The sequence below is a fragment of the Rhinoderma darwinii genome, unplaced genomic scaffold, assembly GCF_050947455.1.
Source record: "Rhinoderma darwinii isolate aRhiDar2 unplaced genomic scaffold, aRhiDar2.hap1 Scaffold_4360, whole genome shotgun sequence".
NCBI lineage: Eukaryota > Metazoa > Chordata > Amphibia > Anura > Rhinodermatidae > Rhinoderma > Rhinoderma darwinii.
In genome coordinates this window covers 96,129-120,345 of record NW_027463851.1, presented here as the reverse complement: position 1 = coordinate 120,345, position 24,217 = coordinate 96,129, and the positions used below count along the sequence as shown (strand labels likewise).

At 42.5% G+C, this 24,217-nt stretch overlaps 1 protein-coding gene across 1 annotated transcript in view; it reads left to right on the top strand.

Annotated features, from left to right (window-relative positions):
* Positions 1-244: 244 nt before the first annotated feature.
* The window catches only part of LOC142713822 (disheveled-associated activator of morphogenesis 2-like), a gene marked incomplete at both ends in the record, with an annotated part of 120,009 nt that continues 96,036 nt past the window's right edge, over positions 245-24,217 (top strand). The window contains 4 exons of the mRNA XM_075848623.1: positions 245-355; positions 14,253-14,356; positions 15,286-15,352; positions 24,008-24,125. Coding sequence (XP_075704738.1) covers positions 245-355; positions 14,253-14,356; positions 15,286-15,352; positions 24,008-24,125 — 400 coding nt within the window. The remainder of the gene's footprint in view (positions 356-14,252; positions 14,357-15,285; positions 15,353-24,007; positions 24,126-24,217) is intronic.

Here is a 24,217-nt window from a genome sequence, read left to right as displayed (position 1 = left end):
TGAATGGATAAACGTAGCACTTATGACTTATTTACCAATGTGGTCAGATCCACACAGTTCCGGACATTCCTGTCACGGCGGTGGAAGGTTTTAGTTTATTCACCAGCTTTAGTCAGGTGCCGTCCTTGGTCTCAGGCATCTACATATAACAAGTAGCACAACATAATAACATTTCATGTTCTAGAGTCCAAGAGGGAATTTCTGTGGTAAAACTCTCTACATTATTATTATTGTTTCTCTGCAGACCCTGCTGAATGAACTGGACAGAAGTTTGGGGAGATATCGAGATGAAGTCAATCTGAAAACCGCCATCATGTCCTTCATCAACGCCATTCTCAACGCCGGCGCCGGAGAAGTGAGTAAACACGTCTTCTGTGAATAGTAAGATATGAAAGAGATAGATAGATAGATAGATAGATAGATAGATAGATATGAGATAGATAGATAGATAGATAGATAGATAGATAGATAGATAGATAGATAGATAGATAGATAGATAGATAGATATGAGATAGATAGATATGAGATAGATATGAGATAGATAGATATGAGATAGATAGATATGAGATAGATATGAGATAGATATGAGATAGATATGAGATAGATATGAGATAGATAGATTGATAGATTGATAGATAGATATGAGATAGATATGAGATAGATATGAGATAGATAGATAGATAGATAGATATGAGATAGATATGAGATAGATAGATAGATATGAGATAGATAGATAGATAGATAGATATGAGATAGATATGAGAGATATGAGATAGATAGATAGATTGATAGATAGATAGATAGATATGAGATAGATAGATAGATATGAGATAGATAGATAGATTGATAGATAGATAGATATGAGATAGATAGATAGATATGAGATAGATAGATAGATTGATAGATAGATAGATATGAGATAGATAGATAGATATGAGATAGATAGTGTAAAGGATCTGCCAGGCACTGCTTCAGGGTTAACTCCCAGAATTAATCAGTCAACACCTGAGTGTACATCCCTGAGACAGACACCAGCTTCCTCCACTCAGGCTGGCAGGCTTAGGAGTGGGAGAGCCTATCGCAACCTGGCCAGACTCAGCTAGCTCCCGCCCTCGGTCTATTTAAGCCTGCTCTTCCTGTCCATCTGTGCTTGTGAATTCTTTCCTTGAGGTTTCCTGGCCCAGCTACAGCTCCTGCTACTTTTTGATCCTGCTCCATACAGACCCTGGCTTACCGACTACTCTTCTGCTTTTCGCTTTGTACCTCGCACTCTCCTGGCTTGACTCGGCTCGTTCACTACTCTGTTGCTCACGGTGTTTCCGCGAGCAACTGCCCATTTCCCTTGCTTGTGTTCCCTTGTTTGTTTGTCGTGTTTGTCATGCACTTACTGAGCGCAGGGACCGCCGCCCAGTTGTACCCCGTCGTCTAGGGCGGGTCGTTGCAAGTAGGCAGGGACAGAGTGGCGGGTAGATTAGGGCTCACTTGTCCGTTTCCCTACCCCCCCCCCACCATTACAAATTCACAAGCCCTATACCTAGTCTACCCTGGTCCCTGACACCATTATGGAACCCCGTGAAACCCTGGCTCAGCAAATGCAGGGTCTCTCCCTACAGGTCCAGGCCCTGGCTCAGAGGGTCAACCAGCCTGATGCTACCTTGGTAGTTCCCCTCACCGCACCCCTTGAACCCCACCTCAAGTTGCCCGACCGGTTCTCAGGTGACCGGAGGGCTTTTCTCTCCTTTCGGGAGAGTTGTAAGCTTTACTTTCGCTTAAAGCCTCACTCCTCAGGTTCTGAGAGCCAGCGGGTGGGTATAATTATGTCCCGGCTCCAGGAAGGGCCCCAAGAGTGGGCCTTCTCCTTGGCTCCTGGCGCCCCTGAACTTTCCTCCGTTGATTGTTTCTTTTCTGCCCTCGGACTTATTTATGACGAGACTGACAGAACTGCCTTTGCCGAGAGTCAGCTGGTGACCTTACGTCAGGGTAAGAGACCTGTTGAGGAGTATTGCTCTGACTTTCGGAAGTGGTGCGTAGCTTCTCGGTGGAATGACCCTGCCTTAAGGTGCCAGTTTAGGTTGGGTCTGTCGAACGCCCTGAAAGACCTGCTAGTTAGCTATCCCTCTTCTGACTCCCTAGACCAGGTTATGGCTTTAGTGGTACGACTTGACCGACGTCTCAGGGAACGACAACGTGAACGTTTATGTGTTTTTTCCTCCGACTCCCCCATGATGCCTCCCGAAGTCCCGTTGCTTCGTTTGTCCCCTAAAGACTCAGAAATACCTATGCAACTCGGGGCCTCCGTGTCCCCTCAACAACGTAGAGAATTCCGCAGGAAGAATGGTCTCTGCTTCTACTGTGGGGATGTCAAGCATCAAGTAAACAACTGTCCCAAGCGTAAGAATGCTGCCAGAGAGCTCCCGCGTCTAAGTGATCATCGGGGAGGTCACTTGGGCGCACAGGTATTTCCCGTAAATATGAAACGTACTAAGATATTGCTTCCCTTTCAGGTCTCGTTTGGTGGTAGGTCTGCTACCGGCAGTGCCTTCGTGGATTCAGGGTCCTCTACTAATATCATGTCTGTGGAATTTGCTATGTCTCTTGCTATGCCTCTGATTGATTTGCCTAAACCTGTTCCGGTAGTGGGTATCGACTCCACTCCTCTTGCTAATGGTTATTTTACACAGCATACCCCTGTTTTTGAACTCCTTGTTGGCTCCATGCATTTGGAGCAGTGCTCTGTACTATTGATGCAGGGATTATCGTACGATTTGGTTCTAGGTCTTCCCTGGTTGCAGTTGCATAATCCCACGTTTGACTGGAATACTGGGGAGCTAACCAAATGGGGTAATGAATGTTGTACGTCATGTTTTTCTGTTAATTCTATTTCTCCCCCTAAGGAGGTGAATACGCTACCCGAGTTTGTTCAGGACTTCGCTGATGTTTTCTCTAAAGAGGCCTCCGAAGTATTACCGCCTCATAGAGAATACGATTGCGCTATCGAATTGGTACCAGGAGCTAAGCTTCCTAAGGGTAGAATATTTAACCTTTCCTGTCCCGAACGTGAAGCCATGAGGGAGTATATCCAGGAATCCCTGGCCAAGGGTTACATTCGTCCCTCTTCTTCTCCGGTAGGTGCTGGCTTCTTCTTCGTAGGGAAGAAGGATGGGGGTCTTAGGCCATGCATTGACTACCGTGGCCTGAATAAGGTCACGGTAAGGAACCAGTATCCCCTTCCTTTGATTCCTGATCTCTTTAATCAGGTTCAGGGGGCCCAATGGTTCTCTAAATTGGATCTACGGGGGGCGTATAACCTTATTCGCATCAAAGAGGGGGATGAGTGGAAGACTGCGTTTAACACGCCCGAAGGCCATTTCGAATACCTCGTCATGCCCTTTGGGTTGTGCAATGCCCCTGCGGTCTTCCAGAACTTCATAAATGAGATTTTGAGAAATTACCTGGGGATATTTCTTGTAGTGTACCTTGATGACATATTGGTGTTTTCCAGGGACTGGTCCTCCCACATAGAGCATGTCAGGAAAGTGCTCCAGGTCCTTCGAGAAAACAAACTGTTTGCCAAAATCGAAAAATGTGTATTTGGGGTACAGGAGATACCATTTTTAGGTCAAATCCTCACTCCTCATGAATTCCGCATGGACCCTGCCAAGGTTCAGGCTGTGGCTGAATGGGTCCAACCTGCCTCCCTGAAAGCGCTACAGTGTTTTTTGGGGTTCGCTAACTATTACAGGAGATTTATTGCTAACTTCTCGGTCGTCGCTAAGCCTCTTACGGACCTCACTCGCAAGGGTGCTGATGTCCTCCATTGGCCCCCTGAGGCCGTCCAGGCTTTTGAGACCCTCAAGAAGTGCTTTATCTCGGCCCCCGTGCTGGTTCAGCCCAACCAAAGGGAGCCATTTATTGTGGAGGTTGACGCGTCCGAGGTGGGAGTGGGGGCCGTCTTGTCCCAGGGTACCAGCTCCCTCACCCATCTCCGCCCCTGTGCTTACTTTTCTAGGAAGTTTTCGCCCACGGAGTGTAACTATGATATTGGCAACCGCGAACTTTTAGCCATTAAATGGGCATTTGAAGAGTGGCGCCACTTCCTGGAGGGGGCTAGGCACCAGGTAACGGTCCTTACCGACCACAAGAATCTGGTTTTCCTAGAATCTGCCCGGAGGCTAAACCCGAGACAAGCTCGATGGGCGTTGTTTTTTACCAGATTCAATTTTTTGGTTACCTATAGGGCCGGGTCTAAAAATATTAAGGCGGATGCACTGTCGCGTAGCTTCATGGCCAGCCCTCCTTCGGAGGAAGATCCTGTTTGTATTTTGCCTCCAGGTATAGTCATTTCCTCTATCGAGTCCGATTTAGTCTCTGAAATTGCTGCTGATCAAGGTTCAGCTCCTGGGAACCTTCCTGAGAACAAGCTGTTTGTTCCCCTGCAATTCCGGCTAAGGGTACTTAGGGAAAATCACGACTCCGCACTATCTGGCCATCCAGGCATCCTGGGTACCAAACACCTCATTACCAGAAATTATTGGTGGCCTGGTTTGCCTAAAGACGTTAAGGCCTACGTCGCCGCCTGTGAGGTTTGTGCCAGGTCCAAGACTCCCAGGTCCCGACCAGCGGGCTTACTGCGTTCGTTGCCCATTCCCCAGAGACCTTGGACACATATCTCCATGGATTTTATCACCGATTTGCCTCCATCCCAAGGCAAGTCGGTGGTGTGGGTGGTGGTAGACCGCTTCAGTAAAATGTGCCACTTTGTGCCCCTCAAGAAACTACCCAACGCCAAGACGTTGGCTACCTTGTTTATCAAACACATCCTGCGTCTCCATGGGGTCCCCGTCAATATTGTTTCTGACAGAGGGGTACAATTTGTTTCATTGTTTTGGAGAGCCTTCTGTAATAAGTTGGGGATTGATCTGTCCTTCTCCTCTGCCTTCCATCCTGAAACCAATGGCCAAACGGAGAGGACTAATCAGTCTCTAGAACAATACTTAAGATGTTTTGTCTCTGACTGTCAATTTGATTGGGTTTCTTTCATTCCCCTCGCCGAATTTTCCCTTAATAACCGGGTCAGTAACTCGTCAGGGGTCTCTCCCTTTTTCTGTAATTTTGGGTTTAATCCACGGTTCTCCTCCGTTTCACCTGGTTGTTCCAACAATCCCGAGGTGGAGGTCGTTCATCGGGATCTGTGCACAGTCTGGGCCCAGGTTCAGAAGAACCTAGAGGCGTCCCAGAGCATACAGAAGGCTCAGGCCGATAGAAGACGTTCTGCTAACCCCCTGTTTGTGGTCGGGGATCTGGTGTGGTTGTCATCCAGGAACTTGCGTCTCAAGGTTCCGTCCAAAAAGTTTGCTCCCCGGTTTATTGGGCCGTATAAGGTCATTGAGGTCCTCAGTCCTGTCTCTTTCCGGCTGGAGTTACCCCCGTCTTTTCGTATACACAACGTGTTTCATGCCTCCCTCCTGAAACGCTGCTCCCCGTCCTTGGCCCCCTCGAGGAAACCTCCTGTTCCCGTCCTCACCCCTGAGGGGGTGGAATTTGAGGTGGCCAGGATCGTGGACAGCAAGATGGTCCAAGGCTCCCTCCAGTACCTGGTCCATTGGAGAGGATACGGGCCCGAGGAGAGGACTTGGGTACCCGCCCGGGATGTTCACGCTGGGGTATTGGTCAGGAGGTTCCACCTGCGTTTCCCCAGTAAGCCAGGTCCACTTAGAAAGGGTCCGGTGGCCCCTCATAAAAGGGGGGGTACTGTAAAGGATCTGCCAGGCACTGCTTCAGGGTTAACTCCCAGAATTAATCAGTCAACACCTGAGTGTACATCCCTGAGACAGACACCAGCTTCCTCCACTCAGGCTGGCAGGCTTAGGAGTGGGAGAGCCTATCGCAACCTGGCCAGACTCAGCTAGCTCCCGCCCTCGGTCTATTTAAGCCTGCTCTTCCTGTCCATCTGTGCTTGTGAATTCTTTCCTTGAGGTTTCCTGGCCCAGCTACAGCTCCTGCTACTTTTTGATCCTGCTCCATACAGACCCTGGCTTACCGACTACTCTTCTGCTTTTCGCTTTGTACCTCGCACTCTCCTGGCTTGACTCGGCTCGTTCACTACTCTGTTGCTCACGGTGTTTCCGCGAGCAACTGCCCATTTCCCTTGCTTGTGTTCCCTTGTTTGTTTGTCGTGTTTGTCATGCACTTACTGAGCGCAGGGACCGCCGCCCAGTTGTACCCCGTCGTCTAGGGCGGGTCGTTGCAAGTAGGCAGGGACAGAGTGGCGGGTAGATTAGGGCTCACTTGTCCGTTTCCCTACCCCCCCCCCACCATTACAGATAGATAGATATGAGATAGATAGATAGATATGAGATAGATAGATATGAGATAGATAGATATGAGATAGATAGATATGAGATAGATAGATATGAGATAGATAGATAGATATGAGATAGATAGATATGAGATAGATAGATAGATAGATAGATAGATAGATAGATAAATACATAGATAGATATGAGATAGATAGATAGATAGATAGATAGATAGATAGATAGATAGATAGATAGATAGATAGATAGATAGATAGATAGATATGAGAGATAGATAGATATATATGAGATAGATATGAGATAGATATGAGATAGATAGATAGATAGATAGATAGATAGATAGATAGATAGATAGATAGATAGATATGAGAGATAGATAGATAGATATGAGATAGATATGAGATAGATAGATATGAGATAGATAGATAGATATGAGATAGATAGATATGAGATAGATAGATAGATAGATAGATAGATACATAGATAGATATGAGATAGATAGATAGATAGATACATAGATAGATATGAGATAGATAGATAGATACATAGATAGATATGAGATAGATAGATAGATAGATAGATATGAGATAGATATGAGATAGATATGAGATAGATAGATAGATAGATAGATATGAGATAGATAGATTGATAGATAGATAGATATGAGATAGATAGATATGAGATAGATAGATAGATATGAGATAGATAGATATGAGATAGATAGATATGAGATAGATAGATATGAGATAGATAGATATGAGATAGATAGATATGAGATAGATAGATATGAGATAGATAGATATGAGATAGATGGATATGAGATAGATAGATAGATAGATATGAGATAGATAGATATGAGATAGATAGATCTGAGATAGATGGATATGAGATAGATAGATCTGAGATAGATGGATATGAGAGATAGATAGATAGATAGATAGATAGATAGATAGATAGATATGAGATAGATAGATAGATATGAGATAGATAGATAGATATGAGATAGATAGATAGATATGAGATAGATAGATATGAGATAGATAGATATGAGATAGATAGATATGAGATAGATAGATATGAGATAGATAGATAGATATGAGATAGATAGATAGATATGAGATAGATAGATATGAGATAGATAGATATGAGATAGATAGATATGAGATAGATAGATAGATAGATATGAGATAGATAGATAGATAGATATGAGATAGATAGATATGAGATAGATAGATATGAGATAGATAGATAGATATGAGATAGATAGATAGATATGAGATAGATAGATATGAGATAGATAGATATGAGATAGATAGATAGATAGATATGAGATAGATAGATAGATAGATATGAGATAGATAGATAGATAGATATGAGATAGATAGATAGATATGAGATAGATAGATAGATATGAGATAGATAGATATGAGATAGATAGATAGATAGATATGAGATAGATAGATATGAGATAGATAGATAGATATGAGATAGATAGATAGATATGAGATAGATAGATAGATATGAGATAGATAGATAGATAGATATGAGATAGATAGATATGAGATAGATAGATAGATAGATAGATAGATAGATAGATAGATAGATAGATGGATACATAGATAGATATGAGATAGATAGATAGATAGATAGATATGAGATAGATATGAGATAGATATGAGATAGATATGAGATAGATAGATAGATAGATAGATAGATAGATAGATAGATAGATAGATATGAGATAGATAGATAGATATGAGATAGATAGATAGATATGAGATAGATAGATATGAGATAGATAGATATGAGATAGATAGATATGAGATAGATAGATATGAGATAGATAGATATGAGATAGATAGATATGGGATAGATATGAGATAGATAGATATGAGATAGATAGATATGAGATAGATAGATAGATATGAGATAGATAGATAGATATTAGATAGATAGATAGATAGATATAATCGTGTTCTCCGGCTTTCTGTAGTTGAGAGGGCAGGAAATGGATAATGCATTTTGACATAAATGTGGCGGATACTTTCCATCATAGAAGCTTCTGAGAAATTCTGGGTGTTCTCATGCGGAAAAGCCATGAACTTGGAAATCCTGGGATTACTCTCTGCAGGACAGAAAACATATAGAAGGCGCTTTACCTTCACGTGGGCCGGGGTCTGCAGCTGGTGGCGCTCCGGCCTGGTCATTGTCACCGCAGAGACGTCATAACGACGTGTCCTCGTGTTGGCAGCTCTGGATTTCTCGATACTTGGTGAAGTGGTCACGTGACCCTATCTATATCTTACCAGCACTGACTGTTTCCACCTCGCTGACACTCTCCCTCCCCACCACTCTGAGGTCCGGGGAGCTGAGATATGAGGAGCTGTTTGCAGGGTCCTCACACTCTGATATATATATGGCTGCGCCTCCTGCTCTTTTAGCTTCATTTCTTTCTGCCGAGTTTCCGTACAATCAGAAGTTGTTTATTTTCCATGAAAAATGAAGAAAATTTCTGTCCGGATTAATTTTCCTTCCGCGTAGAAAAGAAATAAAGAAAAACGATGGTGTAAACACCGCGAGGAGAACAATGGAGGACACAGGTGGATGAGCCACGCATCTTGAGCCGCGGTTATCCTCCATTAAAGTCAATAAGAAAATCCGCGACCCACGTACGGCGGAGAAGGGGCCGCTGCAGTTTGTAGAGAATGTGGTGGATGCGCTAAAGTATCTCATGAATGTTTCAACATCATTTTTTTTCACAATTTTAATCGTCTTGTACTGCTCATTACTCTAATCATATTTTGTGCTCCAGTCACATCCAAAGCTGCATTCAGAATTTTAAAGCTACGGAGCCACATGTCTCTGCTTGTTCAGGATCTGTGCAGTAATTGCACTGGTAAATGATTTAATGGGAAGTTTAGTCTTTCAATCAGAAACTCTACCACAGAGGCAGACCATGCAGCAGCTACGGCGACCTGGGATAGAGTGGGCCCGGATCTGGTTGGTCCAATGCCCTTTGCTAATGGGCGGCAAGAACCTGTGCAGGACTCCTCTCTCCAGAGCATTGTTAGCAAATAAGTGGATGGGGAATTTTCCTAACGGTCAAGTAAAGGGTAAGGAGGGGACAACATACACCGGGCCATTCTGTTCTGGATGGTATATAAAATCTGGCACCATAATGGGGGACCAGTTTGACATTTGTTATAGGGCCCCTCTCTAATCCATTATAGAAAAATGCAGAATGCAACGTTACATAGAGTGCTGCATATTAGGAACTTAGCTGATTTGTTAGGGGGGTTAATGTCTACAAGCTTGTTAACTGTTTCCAATTAAAGCTAGCAGAATTGTGAGTGCAGCTCTGGAGTATAATACAGGATGTAACTCAGGATCAGTACAGGATAAGTAATGTAATATATGTACACAGTGACTCCACCAGCAGAATAGTGAGTGCAGCTCTGGAGTATAATACAGGATGTAACTCAGGATCAGTACAGGATAAGTAATGTAATGTATGTACACAGTGACTCCACCAGCAGAATAGTGACTGCAGCTCTGGAGTATAATACAGGATGTAACTCAGGATCAGTACAGGATAAGTAATGTAATGTATGTACACAGTGACTCCACCAGCAGAATAGTGAGTGCAGCTGTGGAGTATAATACAGGATGTAACTCAGGATCAGTACAGGATAAGTAATGTATGTACACAGTGACTCCACCAGCAGAATAGTGAGTGCAGCTCTGGAGTATAATACAGGATGTAACTCAGGATCAGTACAGGATAAGTAATGTAATGTATGTGCACAGTGACTCCACCAGCAGAATAGTGAGTGCAGCTCTGGAGTATAATACAGGATGTAACTCAGGATCAGTACAGGATAAGTAATGTAATGTATGTACACAGTGACTCCACCAGCAGAATAGTGAGATCAGCTCTGGAGTATAATACAGGATGTAACTCAGGATCAGTACAGGATAAGCAATGTAAGTACACAGTGACTCCACCAGCAGAATAGTGAGTGCAGCTCTGGAGTATAATGCAGGATGTAACGCAGGATCAGTACAGGATAAGTAATGTAATATATGTAGACAGTGACTCCACTAGCAGAATAGTGAGTGCAGCTCTGGAGTATAATACAGGATGTAACTCAGGATCAGTACAGGATATATAATGTAATCTATGTACACAGTGACTCCACCAGCAGAATAGTGAGTGCAGCTCTGGAGTATAATACAGCATGTAACTCAGGATCAGTACTGGATAAGTAATGTAATGTATGTACACAGTGACTCCACCAGCAGAATAGTGAGTGCAGCTCTGGAGTATAATACAGGATGTAACTCAGGATCAGTACAGGATAAGTAATGTAATGTATGTACACAGTGACTCCACCAGCAGAATAGTGTGTACAGCTCTGGAGTATAATACAGGATATAACTCAGGATCAGTACAGGATAAGTAATGTAATGTATGTACACAGTGACTCCACCAGCAGAATAGTGAGTGCAGCTCTGGAGTATAATACAGGAAGTAACTCAGGATCAGTACAGGATAAGTAATATAATGTATGTATATAGTGACTCCACCAGCAGAATAGTGAGTGCAGCTCTGGAGTATAATACTGGATGTAACTCAGGATCAGTACAAGATAAGTAATGTAATGTATGTACACAGTGACTCCACCAGCAGAATTGTGAGTGCAGCTCTGGAGTATAATACTGGATGTAACTCAGGATCAGTACAAGATAAGTAATGTAATGTATGTATACAGTGACTCCACCAGCAGAATAGTGAGTGCAGCTCTGGAGTATAATACTGGATTTTACTCAGGATCAGTAAGATAATTATTGTAATTTACAAAGTGATTTAACATCTTATGTAGATTATATGAATATACACATGGTAACATGGTGTTCAATGATGAATATACTGTATGCTTTAAACCATGTCATATTCTCCAGTCATATCAAAAGCTGCAGTAAAAATTCTTCCACAGTCCTGTAAATTCTTCTTATAAATATCTGCATGTAGTGTTAACTTCATGTATTTGACAACAGTCTCATGTAGAATATAAATACCTCTCCTATAATGCAATGCACCCACCTTTCATTATTTATAGCTGAGCATGGCAGACCGCGGTATTATAAATGCAGCTCTGAAGGTTTTTCTAGTAAAAGAATTGTGAATTCAGCTCTTGATATGACTGGAGTATAAGAATTGTGAATGCGAAACTAGCTATAAAATTATTTCTAGATGGTATCGGGTGCCCACTGCCCTGCATAAATGGTACCCTACACGTGCTGGCGCTGTGGGGCGACAGGGGGAAACATGTCTCATAAATGGTGGAGTTGTCCCTCCTTGTGGAGTTTCTGGGAGGCGGTTCTCCAAATTAAATTAGATGTGGCTGGGGTCTCGGTCCCTAGCTCACCCGGGGAGGCCCTTCTATTCATGTTCCCTATGCCATTGCCCATTTACAAACGCTCTCTACTTAGATAATCCAGAACCGGAGTCCAGGTTCACCATGAACCCCCCCCCCCCCTGTCTCTTCTTTGCCCTTGTTTGTTTCCCATTCTATCTTCTCCTCCTTCCCTCCTTGTGTCTGTCTTACGTGGTCATCGGCTTCCTGTGATTGCGCTCGCCCACTTTTGCCATTGCATTTTAGGACGTATGAGAAGCTGAACTGTTGTATTTTTATTTTCTTTCTTAAGCAATGCTCCTTTCTCTTACGCTTCCTCAGACTGCTGTAGTATTTTGCGCTTTCTATAGGATGTGATGTTCACCCTCATGTTTCGGCTGTGCCCTCATCTGTCACGTTCTCTCTATTGTGGGGACACATGTTCCCTAAAATGTGTTTGTACCGGTTTGTATTAAAACCAGTAAAAAAACTTTGACTATGAAGAATTGTGAATGCAGCTCTGGATGTGACTGGAGTATAAGAATTGTGAATGCAGCTCTGGATGTGAGTGGAGTATAGCACATGAAGCTACTGAACATGAAGGATCAGCTGTTTATATTAAACCCTGACTGTATTCATCATTTTAGCTTCTTGCGCGGTCTGTGAATTGTATTCCGATCCAATGTACTCGGTGCTCGGGAATAAAGCAAAGGATTTGTGGTCAATCAGCTTGACATGTCGGTGACGTTATATGCGATGAGGTGGTGACATGTACGGTAGACATGAGGCTGATGAATGGGCTGTAAACCGCGCTCTAGTCGGTATGAGTGCGGACATCTCGTGCCAGGAGAACGTATCATAGAAATAATGTCCCCTGACGAGCAGCGGTAAGATGGGGTCGGTGTAGTCACGTCAGGGACACCTATGATGATGCAGAGCTCGGGCCCGGGCTGCAGAGCATTGCTCTAGATGACAGATATCCACAGGAATATCATACACAGGGTATTACTCAGGATACGATGCGTGTGATGTCATACACTCTGTATTACTCAGGATACGATGCGTGTGATGTCATACACTCTGTATTACTCAGGATACGATGCGTGTGATGTCATACACTGTGTATTACTCAGGATACGATGCGTGTGATGTCATACACTGTGTATTACTCAGGATACGATGCGTGTGATGTCATACACTGTGTATTACTCAGGATACGATGCGTGTGATGTCATACACTGGGTATTACTCAGGATACGATGCGTGTGATGTCATACACTGGGTATTACTCAGGATACGATGCGTGTGATGTCATACACTGTGTATTACTCAGGATACGATGCGTGTGATGTCATACACTGGGTATTACTCAGGATACGATGCGTGTGATGTCATACACTGTGTATTACTCAGGATACGATGCGTGTGATGTCATACACTGTATTACTCAGGATACGATGCGTGTGATGTCATACACTGGGTATTATTCAGGATACGATGCGTGTGATGTCATACACTGGGTATTACTCAGGATACGATGCGTGTGATGTCATACACTGTGTATTACTCAGGATACGATGCGTGTGATGTCATACACTGTATTACTCAGGATACGATGCGTGTGATGTCATACACTGGGTATTACTCAGGATACGATGCGTGTGATGTCATACACTGGGTATTACTCAGGATACGATGCGTGTGATGTCATACACTGTGTATTACTCAGGATACGATGCGTGTGATGTCATACACTGTGTAATACTCAGGATACGATGCGTGTGATGTCATACACTGTGTAATACTCAGGATACGATGCGTGTGATGTCATACACTCTGTATTACTCAGGATACGATGCGTGTGATGTCATACACTGTGTATTACTCAGGATACGATGCGTGTGATGTCATACACTGTGTATTACTCAGGATACGATGCGTGTGATGTCATACACTGTGTATTACTCAGGATACGATGCGTGTGATGTCATACACTGTGTAATACTCAGGATACGATGCGTGTGATGTCATACACTGGGTATTACTCAGGATACGATGCGTGTGATGTCATACACTGGGTATTACTCAGGATACGATGCGTGTGATGTCATACACTGGGTATTACTCAGGATACGATGCGTGTGATGTCATACACTGTGTATTACTCAGGATACGATGCGTGTGATGTCATACACTGTGTAATACTCAGGATACGATGCGTGTGATGTCATACACTGTGTAATACTCAGGATACGATGCGTGTGATGTCATACACTCTGTATTACTCAGGATACGATGCGTGTGATGTCATACACTGTGTATTACTCAGGATACGATGCGTGTGATGTCATACACTGTGTAATACTCAGGATACGATGCGTGTGATGTCATACACTGGGTATTACTCAGGATACGATGCGTGTGATGTCATACACTGGGTATTACTCAGGATACGATGCGTGTGATGTAGAGATGTGCTGCCGCCGCTTTGTTTGTCTGTTTTTTCTAGAATTAACATTTCTCCCTTTTTCTTTTGAAGGATAATCTGGAGTTCCGGTTGCACCTCAGATATGAGTTCCTGATGTTGGGGATCCAGCCAGTTATTGACAAGCTGAGACAACATGAAAACGCCACCCTGGATAGGTACAGGAAAACCAAGCACGGCCACTCCACGTCCTCCCCCCTTTTTCTTCATTCCCTCTTGTCCTTTTCTTTTATTTCACTTTACTTATTTTCTCCCTTCCTTCTGTTCTTTTCCCTTCCCTCATCCAATACCTTCTTTCCTTCCCTCCTTTCCGTTTTTCCTTCCTGCCTCCCTCCTTTCCTCCCTCACTACCTTCTCTCCTTCCTTTCTTCTACCTTCTTTCCTTCCGAACCTCCCTTTCTTTCTCCCTCCCTTACTTCCTTCCTATCTCCCTTCCTTTCTTTCTATCTCCCTTCATTTCCTCCTATCCCCCGTTCTTTCTCTCTTCCTTCCTTTCTTTCTTCTTTTCTCCCTCCCTTTCTCCCTTTTTTCCTTCTTTCCTTCCTCCCTCCCTTTCTTTCTTCCTTCTTCTCTCTCTCTCCCTTCCTCCATCTCTCCATTCCTTCTGTTTTTTCCCTTCCCTCATCCAATACCTTTTTTTGTTCCCTCCTTTCTGTTTTTCCTTCCTTCCTGCCTCCCTTCCACCTTCTATCTGAACCTCCCTCACTTTCTCCCTTTCTTTCTCCCTTCCTTCCTTCCTTCCTTTCTATCTCGCTTTCTTTCTTCCCATCTCCCTTCCTTTCACTCTTCCTTCCGCTTTCTTTCTTTCTCCTCCTTTACTTTTTTCCTTTTTTTCCTTCTCTTCCACTTTCCCTTTCCTTCTTTTTCTTGACTTCCTTTTTCTTCTTTCCTCTTCATGACATGGCGGACCATGTTTTTACTTGCCATTATTTTTGGTAGGGTCGTCTATATTCCGCCGGTGGTTGTTCGATATGATTTTGGCGACAATCAGAACAATCAGGAATAATTCTTGTAATATTATGTTTCCAATATTGCTGTAATGTGAATACAATGCTTTGGTGGATTAACCCTCTGTAACCTGTTCCAGGCATCTGGACTTCTTTGAGATGGTGAGGAATGAAGATGAGGTGGAGCTTGCCAAGAGGTTTGACACGGTGAGTAAATGGAGTTGGTAGATTTATTATTATCCGTTCCCCTGGAGATGAGTCCCCACAGATATCACTCTAACTTTATACCCTGATACCTACTTTGGGTGATGGATGGATGGATAGATAGATAGATAGATAGATAGATAGATAGATAGATAGATAGATAGATAGATAGATAGATAGATAGATAGATAGATAGATAGATAGATAGATATGAGATAGATATGAGATAGATATGAGATAGATATGAGATAGATATGAGATAGATATGAGATAGATATGAGATAGATAGATATGAGATAGATAGATATGAGATAGATAGATAGATAGATATGAGATAGATAGATAGATAGATATGAGATAGATAGATAGATATGAGATAGATAGATATGAGATAGATAGATAGATAGATAGATAGATAGATAGATAGATAGATAGATAGATAGATAGATAGATATGAGATAGATAGATATGAGATAGAGAGAGAGAGATAGATAGATAGATAGATAGATAGATAGATAGATAGATAGATAGATAGATATGAGATAGATAGATATGAGATAGATAGATAGATAGATAGATATGAGATAGATAGATAGATATGAGATAGATAGATAGATAGATAGATAGATAGATAGATAGATAGATAGATAGATAGATAGATAGATATGAGATAGATATGAGATAGATATGAGATAGATATGAGATAGATATGAGATAGATATGAGATAGATATGAGATAGATATGAGATAGATAGATAGATAGATAGATATATATGAGAGATAGATAGATATGAGATAGATAGATAGATAGATAGATAGATAGATAGATAGATAGATAGATAGATAGATAGATATGAGATAGATAGATAGATATGAGATAGATAGATAGATATGAGAACCTGCTCATCGAATCCGGGCGCCACAGACAGACCTACAAGCCCAGGGAGAGCCGACTGTGCCAACAGTGCGACCAGGAGGCCGTGGAGGATGAGGCCCACTTCCTGCTACACTGCTCCAAATACTCAGCAGTGAGGGACACTCACTTCAGGAGACTCTCTGATCTCTTACCGGACTTCAGCTCCATGGAAGAGCAAGAGAAACTCTACATCCTGCTGGGTGAAGAGGAAACCACAGTGGGCACAGCGGCACAATATGTCACTGCATGCCATAAACTGAGAGAGACATGATATGCCATGGACTTGTATAACCCCAACCCTAGATATGTCCCTATCCCCCAATCCCTCAGTCCCTATCCCTCATTCCCTTACTTCTTACTTGCTTTGGCAATGCTAATATGTATTTGGTCCTGCCAATAAAGCTTCTTTGAATTGAATTGAATTGAATTGATAGATAGATATGAGATAGATATGAGATAGATATGAGATAGATAGATAGATATGAGATAGATATGAGATAGATATGAGATAGATATGAGATAGATATGAGATAGATATGAGATAGATATGAGATAGATAGATAGATAGATAGATAGATATGAGAGATAGATAGATAGATAGATAGATAGATAGATAGATAGATAGATAGATAGATATGAGATAGATAGATATGAGATAGATAGATAGATAGATATGAGATAGATAGATAGATATGAGAGATAGATAGATAGATAGATATGAGATAGATAGATAGATATGAGATAGATAGATAGATATGAGATAGATAGATAGATATGAGATAGATAGATATGAGATAGATAGATATGAGATAGATAGATAGATAGATAGATAGATATGAGATAGATAGATAGATATGAGATAGATATGAGATAGATATGAGATAGATATGAGATAGATATGAGATAGATATGAGATAGATATGAGATAGATAGATAGATATGAGATAGATAGATATGAGATAGATAGATATGAGATAGATAGATATGAGATAGATAGATATGAGATAGATAGATATGAGATAGATAGATAGATAGATAGATAGATAGATAGATAGATAGATAGATAGATATGAGAGATAGATAGATAGATAGATAGATATGAGAGATAGATAGATAGATAGATAGATAGATAGATAGATAGATAGATAGATAGATAGATAGATAGATAGATAGATAGATAGATAGATAGATAGATAGATAGATATGAGAGATAGATAGATAGATAGATAGATAGATAGATAGATAGATAGATAGATAGATAGATAGATAGATAGATAGATAGATAGATAGATAGATAGATATGAGATAGAGAGATAGATATGAGATAGATATGAGATAGATATGAGATAGATATGAGATAGATATGAGATAGATATGAGATAGATATGAGATAGATATGAGATAGATATGAGATAGATAGATAGATAGATAGATAGATATGAGATAGATAGATATGAGATAGATATGAGATAGATATGAGATAGATATGAGATAGATAGATAGATAGATAGATAGATAGATAGATAGATAGATATTAGATAGATAGATAGATAGATATTAGATAGATATGAGATAGATAGATATGAGATAGATAGATAGATATTAGATAGATATTAGATAGATAGATAGACATAGATAGATAGATAGATAGATAGATAGACATAGATAGATAGATAGATAGATAGATAGATATGAGATAGATAGATAGATAGATAGATAGATATGAGATAGATAGATAGATAGATAGATAGATAGATAGATAGATAGATAGATAGATAGATAGATAGATAGATATGAGATAGATAGATAGATATGAGATAGATAGATAGATATGAGATAGATAGATAGATAGATAGATATGAGATAGATAGATAGATAGATAGATAGATAGATATGAGATAGATAGATATGAGATAGATAGATATGAGATAGATAGATAGATAGATTGATAGATAGATATGAGATAGATAGATATGAGATAGATAGATAGATAGATAGATATGAGATAGATAGATAGATAGATAGATAGATAGATAGATAGATAGATAGATAGATAGATAGATAGATAGATAGATATGAGATAGATAGATAGATATGAGATAGATAGATAGATAGATATGAGATAGATAGATAGATAGATATGAGATAGATAGATAGATATGAGATAGATAGATAGATAGATATGAGATAGATAGATATGAGATAGATAGATATGAGATAGATAGATATGAGATAGATAGATATGAGATAGATAGATATGAGATAGATAGATATGAGATAGATATGAGATAGATAGATAGAGAGATAGATAGATATGAGATAGATAGATAGATAGATATGAGATAGATAGATAGATAGATAGATAGATAGATAGATAGATAGATAGATAGATAGATAGATAGATATGAGATAGATAGATAGATATGAGATAGATAGATAGATATGAGATAGATAGATAGATAGATAGATATTAGATAGATAGATAGATATGAGATAGATAGATAGAAAGATAGATATTAGATAGATAGATAGATAGATATGAGATAGATATGAGATAGATAGATAGAGAGATAGATAGATATGAGATAGATAGATATGAGATAGATAGATATGAGATAGATAGATATGAGATAGATAGATAGATAGATAGATAGATAGATAGATAGATAGATAGATAGATAGATAGATAGATAGATATGAGATAGATAGATATGAGATAGATAGATAGATAGATAGATAGATAGATAGATAGATAGATAGATAGATAGATAGATATGAGATAGATAGATAGATAGATAGATATGAGATAGATAGATAGAAAGATAGATAGATAGATAGAAGGTCAATGGAGTTTGAAACTTGGTGCTGTGGATCATGAGCTCCATACAGTACAGGATAATACTGGTATCAAATAGGGACTGTTCACACTCAGCAGATTGGTTTCAGAAATTTCTGAGACTTAAAAATCCATATGAATGGGGTTGTTCCTACAGAATCTGCGTAGATTTCTGGAAGCCTCGGATTCAGACATCACAGAAATTACTGCAACAAATCTCTAATTGTCTCAGAACGAATCACAAGTTGGTGAGGGAGATTTTTTATCTTCACTCACATTCATATATATATATATACACCGATCAGCCATAACATTAACACCACCGGCCTAATATGGTGTAGTCGCCCTCGTGCCCCCGTACACCTCTGAGGCCTGGACTCCACGAGACGTGTTTAGGTTCCTCTGGTCTCTGGCACAAGACGTCAGCAGTGTGGCGGGGGCTTTATCCTGCAGTGTGGCGGGGGCGTTATCCTGCAGTGTGGCGGGGGCTTTATCCTGCAGTGTGGCGGGGGCATTATCCTGCAGTGTGGCGGGGGCGTTATCCTGCAGTGTGGCGGGGGCATTATCCTGCAGTGTGGCGGGGGCTTTATCCTGCAGTGTGGCGGGGGCATTATCCTGCAGTGTGGCGGGGGCGTTATCCTGCAGTGTGGCGGGGGCATTATCCTGCAGTGTGGCGGGGGCATTATCCTGCAGTGTGGCGGGGGCTTTATCCTGCAGTGTGGCGGGGGCATTATCCTGCAGTGTGGCGGGGGCGTTATCCTGCTGACAGAGGGCACTGCCCTTAGTGAATACTGCTTCCATGAAGGGGGGTCCACCCTGCCCCCACCGGCTTGTATTCTTCCCATAATGCATCCTGGTGCCATCTCTTCTCCAGGTAAGTGCCGCACCTGCACCCGGCCGTCCACATGATGTAACGCGTGATTCATCAGACCAGGCGTCTTCTTCCATTCTTCCGGTTCAGAATCTCACATTTCCATTGTAGACGCTTTCGGCGGTGGACGGGGGTCGGCATGGGCGCTCTGACCGATCTGCCGCTACACAGCCCCATATACAGCAAGCTGCGATGCTCTGCGTGTTCTGACACCTTTCTATCATGGCCAGCAGAAACTTTATCTGTAATTTGTGCTACTAGAGCTCGTATGTGGGATCAGACCAGGCGGTCTAGCCTTCCCTCCCCCGCACATCAATGAGGCTCTATACCCTGTCGCCGGTCACCGGTTGTCCTTCCTTGCAGCACTTTTGGTTGGTACTAACTACTGCATACTGGGAACACCCCACTAGACTCGGGAACACCCCACTAGACTCGGGAACACCCCACTAGACTCGGTAACACCCCACTAGACTCGGTAACACCCCACTAGACTCGGGAACACCCCACTAGTCCGGGAACACCCCACTAGTCCGGGAACACCCCACTAGTCTGGGAACACCCCACAAGAGCGGGAACACCCCACTAGACCTGGGAACACCCCACAAGACCCGGGAACACCCCACAAGAGCGGGAACACCCCACAAGATTCTGTTCTTGAGATGCTCTGACCCCGTCGTCTATCCATCACAATTTGGCGCTTGTCACAGTCGCTCAGAGTTTTACTCTTGTCCATTTTTTCTGCTTCCAACGTCAACTTCAAGACCTGACTGATCACTGATTGCTGCGGAATATCCCCCCCCCCCCGGTCAGGCGCCATGGTGACCCGCTCATCAATGTTATTCCCGTCTCCCGTCACTGGTTGTAATGTTATGGCTGATCGGTCTATATATATATCTATGGCTGGTGCTTTGCCCGGTCTCGTCTGGCGTATCTTCCCTCATCCTGTTGCTGTGTCCTCGTAATATAACGCTGGTTTTATCGTATAGTGTGAAGCGAGATGAGCGGCTCCATCAGACTCCGCGCCGCCCTCATTAGACGTCGTCTGTTCTACATTAACCAGGAATGTAATGAATTAACGAAGTCTCCTGAAAATAATTAAGATTAATATGCAACATGTTTCCAATTATTTTATTCTAGCCACGGCTGGTTCTCCACTAATTGGTTTATTTGCTTAGACAATAGGAGAGGCTGCAGGTCGGATACGTGGTGTTCTGTGCATCGCTGGTCGCCACCTGCGCTTTTTCCATTTATGGGGGCAATGTACAATGAGTAGTCGTATTTTGGGGGGGCTATATAAGTAAATGTTCAGACCAGGCAGAATTGTCACAATTTTTCAGTGCAGATTCCGCTCTTTGCAATGCTCTGTGAGCCTGGACTTCAGACTGATACATTGTAGCAAACTACCTGAGAGATTTGTGCAGAGATTAGTGGATTTAGCTGCAGAGCATTGTCTAGACTGATACAATTGTATGAGAACAGGACTATGGGGTTTACTGCCTCTGAATGTAAACAAGAATGTTCTCATTCATTGACAGCAAGCTGAGATGTTGCAGATTCTGGGATTCATGGCTGCCTCCACTTAACTCCCGGTCATTACTTTTTAACTATTATTCATTGTAGTGTCTTAGTATACTGTATATATTCATTTCTATAACTAGTTTACCCATAGTTGGCAACATTTTTAAAAAATGTCCAGGGACACTTAGGGTGTGGCTTCTTTGGTGGGTGTGGCTTATGGAGGCGTGGCTTACCTGGTGGGGCGTGGCTTTCCAGAATTTCTGCATATAAATAAACAAACAAAAAGTTCTGCACTAGTTTGGCTGACAATTACTATGGTGGCCGGTGTCCCTCTCTGGTTATCTGGTTGTTTACAGGCAGGTGGTGTTTCACTTTATCACTAGGGCTGAGCGATATGTGCTGACCACTATTGGCAGCGTAAAAACCAGCATAGATAGTGCCACACTCAGTGCCCCTTTTAGATAGTGCCCCACACTGCCCCCAGTAGATAGTGCCACTCACTGGTCCCTGTAGATAATGCCACACACTGCTCCTTGTAGGTATTGCCACGCACTGCTCCCTGTAGATAATGCCACAGTGCCCCCTGTAGATAGTGCCACATGGCCCTCCTGTAGAAAGTGCCACAGTGCCCTCTGTAGATTGTGGCACACATCTCTTTTTTTAGATAATGCCACAATGCCCTCTGTAGATAATAGCACAGTGCCCTCTGTAGATAGTGCCACACAGCCCCCTGTAGATAGTGCCACACAGAGGCCCCTGTAGATGTTGCCACACAGCCCCCCTTTAGATAGAGCCACACAGCCCCACCTGTAGATGGTGCCACACAGCCCCCTGTAGATGGTGCCACACAGCCCCCTGTAGATGGTGCCACACAGCCCCCTGTAGATGGTGCCACACAGCCCCCTGTAGATGGTGCCACACAGCCCCCCTGTAGATGATGCAATATAGCCCCACATAGATGATGCCACACAGCCCCCCTGTACTTGATGCCACACAGCCCCCCTGTACTTGATGCCACACAGCCCCCTTGTATATGGTGCCACACAGCCCTCCTGTAGATGATGCCACACAGTCCCCCCTGTAGATGATGCCACACAGCCCACCTGTAGATACCACACTTTGGCCGGGGATTCCTCTGCTGGAGGAGCCCCTGACGTCACTGTCCATTGACAGTGACCTCAGGGGATCCTCCTGGACTGGAATGTGATGTCAGGGACAACCCCAGAGCAGGAGTCCCGGACAGAGCGCTGCTATATGGACAGTGATGTCAGGGGCTTCCCCAGCCGGAGTCCCGGAGCAGAGTCACTTCTAGCACTCTGCCTGGGACTCCAGCTCAGCTCTGGACATCGCTTTCCATATATGGACAGTGAAGTCAGGGGCTTTGTCTATGAGTGAAATCCCCGGCTAGGGCATCGGCAACACTTTGACCGAGGATTTCGGCGCTCCAGGAGGAGTGAATGGCAGAGCATGAAGCGGATAGTTTCCTGCTCTGCCATAGTATTCAATTGTATCTACGTCCTGAGCATGCAGATACAATTGAAAGTAGCAGTAGCCAGGACAAGTCCCGGTACAGTAATTTGCCGGGACTGTCTATGTAAATTCGGGACAGTCCTGGAAAATTTGGGACTGTTGGCAAGTATGCTTTACCTACAACTGGTCTCCAGATGTATTTGTACCTTAAAGGGATTGTTCTCCATCCGCAGCCAACTTTATTACACTGACCTGTAAGGGACTCCTGCAATTTTTACTGTATTCATTGCAGTTACATATAGAAATTTATGCAGAATCAGTCGGGTCTGCCAAGATAACGTATCAGATGCTTGCTGCCAATATTTGACCTTTCGGACCATCCCTTGCCATTGATAGCGCTGCTCTTCTCTGTAGCGGGCACCTCGGGCATCATCATGGCTCGGCTATAACTGCAACTTCTCAGTGATGCCATAGATTAATATCTGAGTTTTCCTTGGATATGACCCAGTACTACTGCACTCTCTACAATGGATACAGTTAGATACAGTTAGATACAGTGAGGGGAATCTGTTTTATAAGCACTGGGAAAGCCGATAAGCAACTATGTCTATACTTTTCCAGGTAATTATCATGCAAGGAAGCTAAAAAAAAAAAAAGTGGAAGGGTTGAGTAAAAATGACCCATAGGCCTACATGAAAATGGACAATCCCTTTAAGTGAACATGAATAATTCCTTTAAGTGAAAGTGGACTATCACTTTAAATTGTTACAGACAAGGTCAATAGAATGAATACAAGGTGACGATTAATTACAATAAATTGCCAAAAGAAATGTGTTCATGGGTATCACCACTTAGTAGTCATGTGATCTAAGTGGGCGTGGCTTCTTCTTCTTTTTTTTTTTTTCTTTTTTTTTGTCAAACGGCAGTTTGCATTCAGTTTTTTTATGCTTTTATTGATCCGCGCCCAGGAATAAGTCTGATCACGTGATCGATATGTCCGGTTTACCTCTCAGCAGTTGTATGATCCAAGGCTCGTTCTTTCCACAGGTTCACATTGACACCAAAAGCGCGACGGACATGTTTGAGTTGATAAAGAAGAGGCTGAAGCACACGGACGGCTATCCCTATTTGTTGTCCATCCTCCAGCACTGTTTACAGATGCCATGTGAGTATTCTGAGCATCTGATTGGCTACTTGACTAGTCAGCTGGATATTTAAAGGACAACTCCAGGGATCACATCATTTAATAAAGGCTGC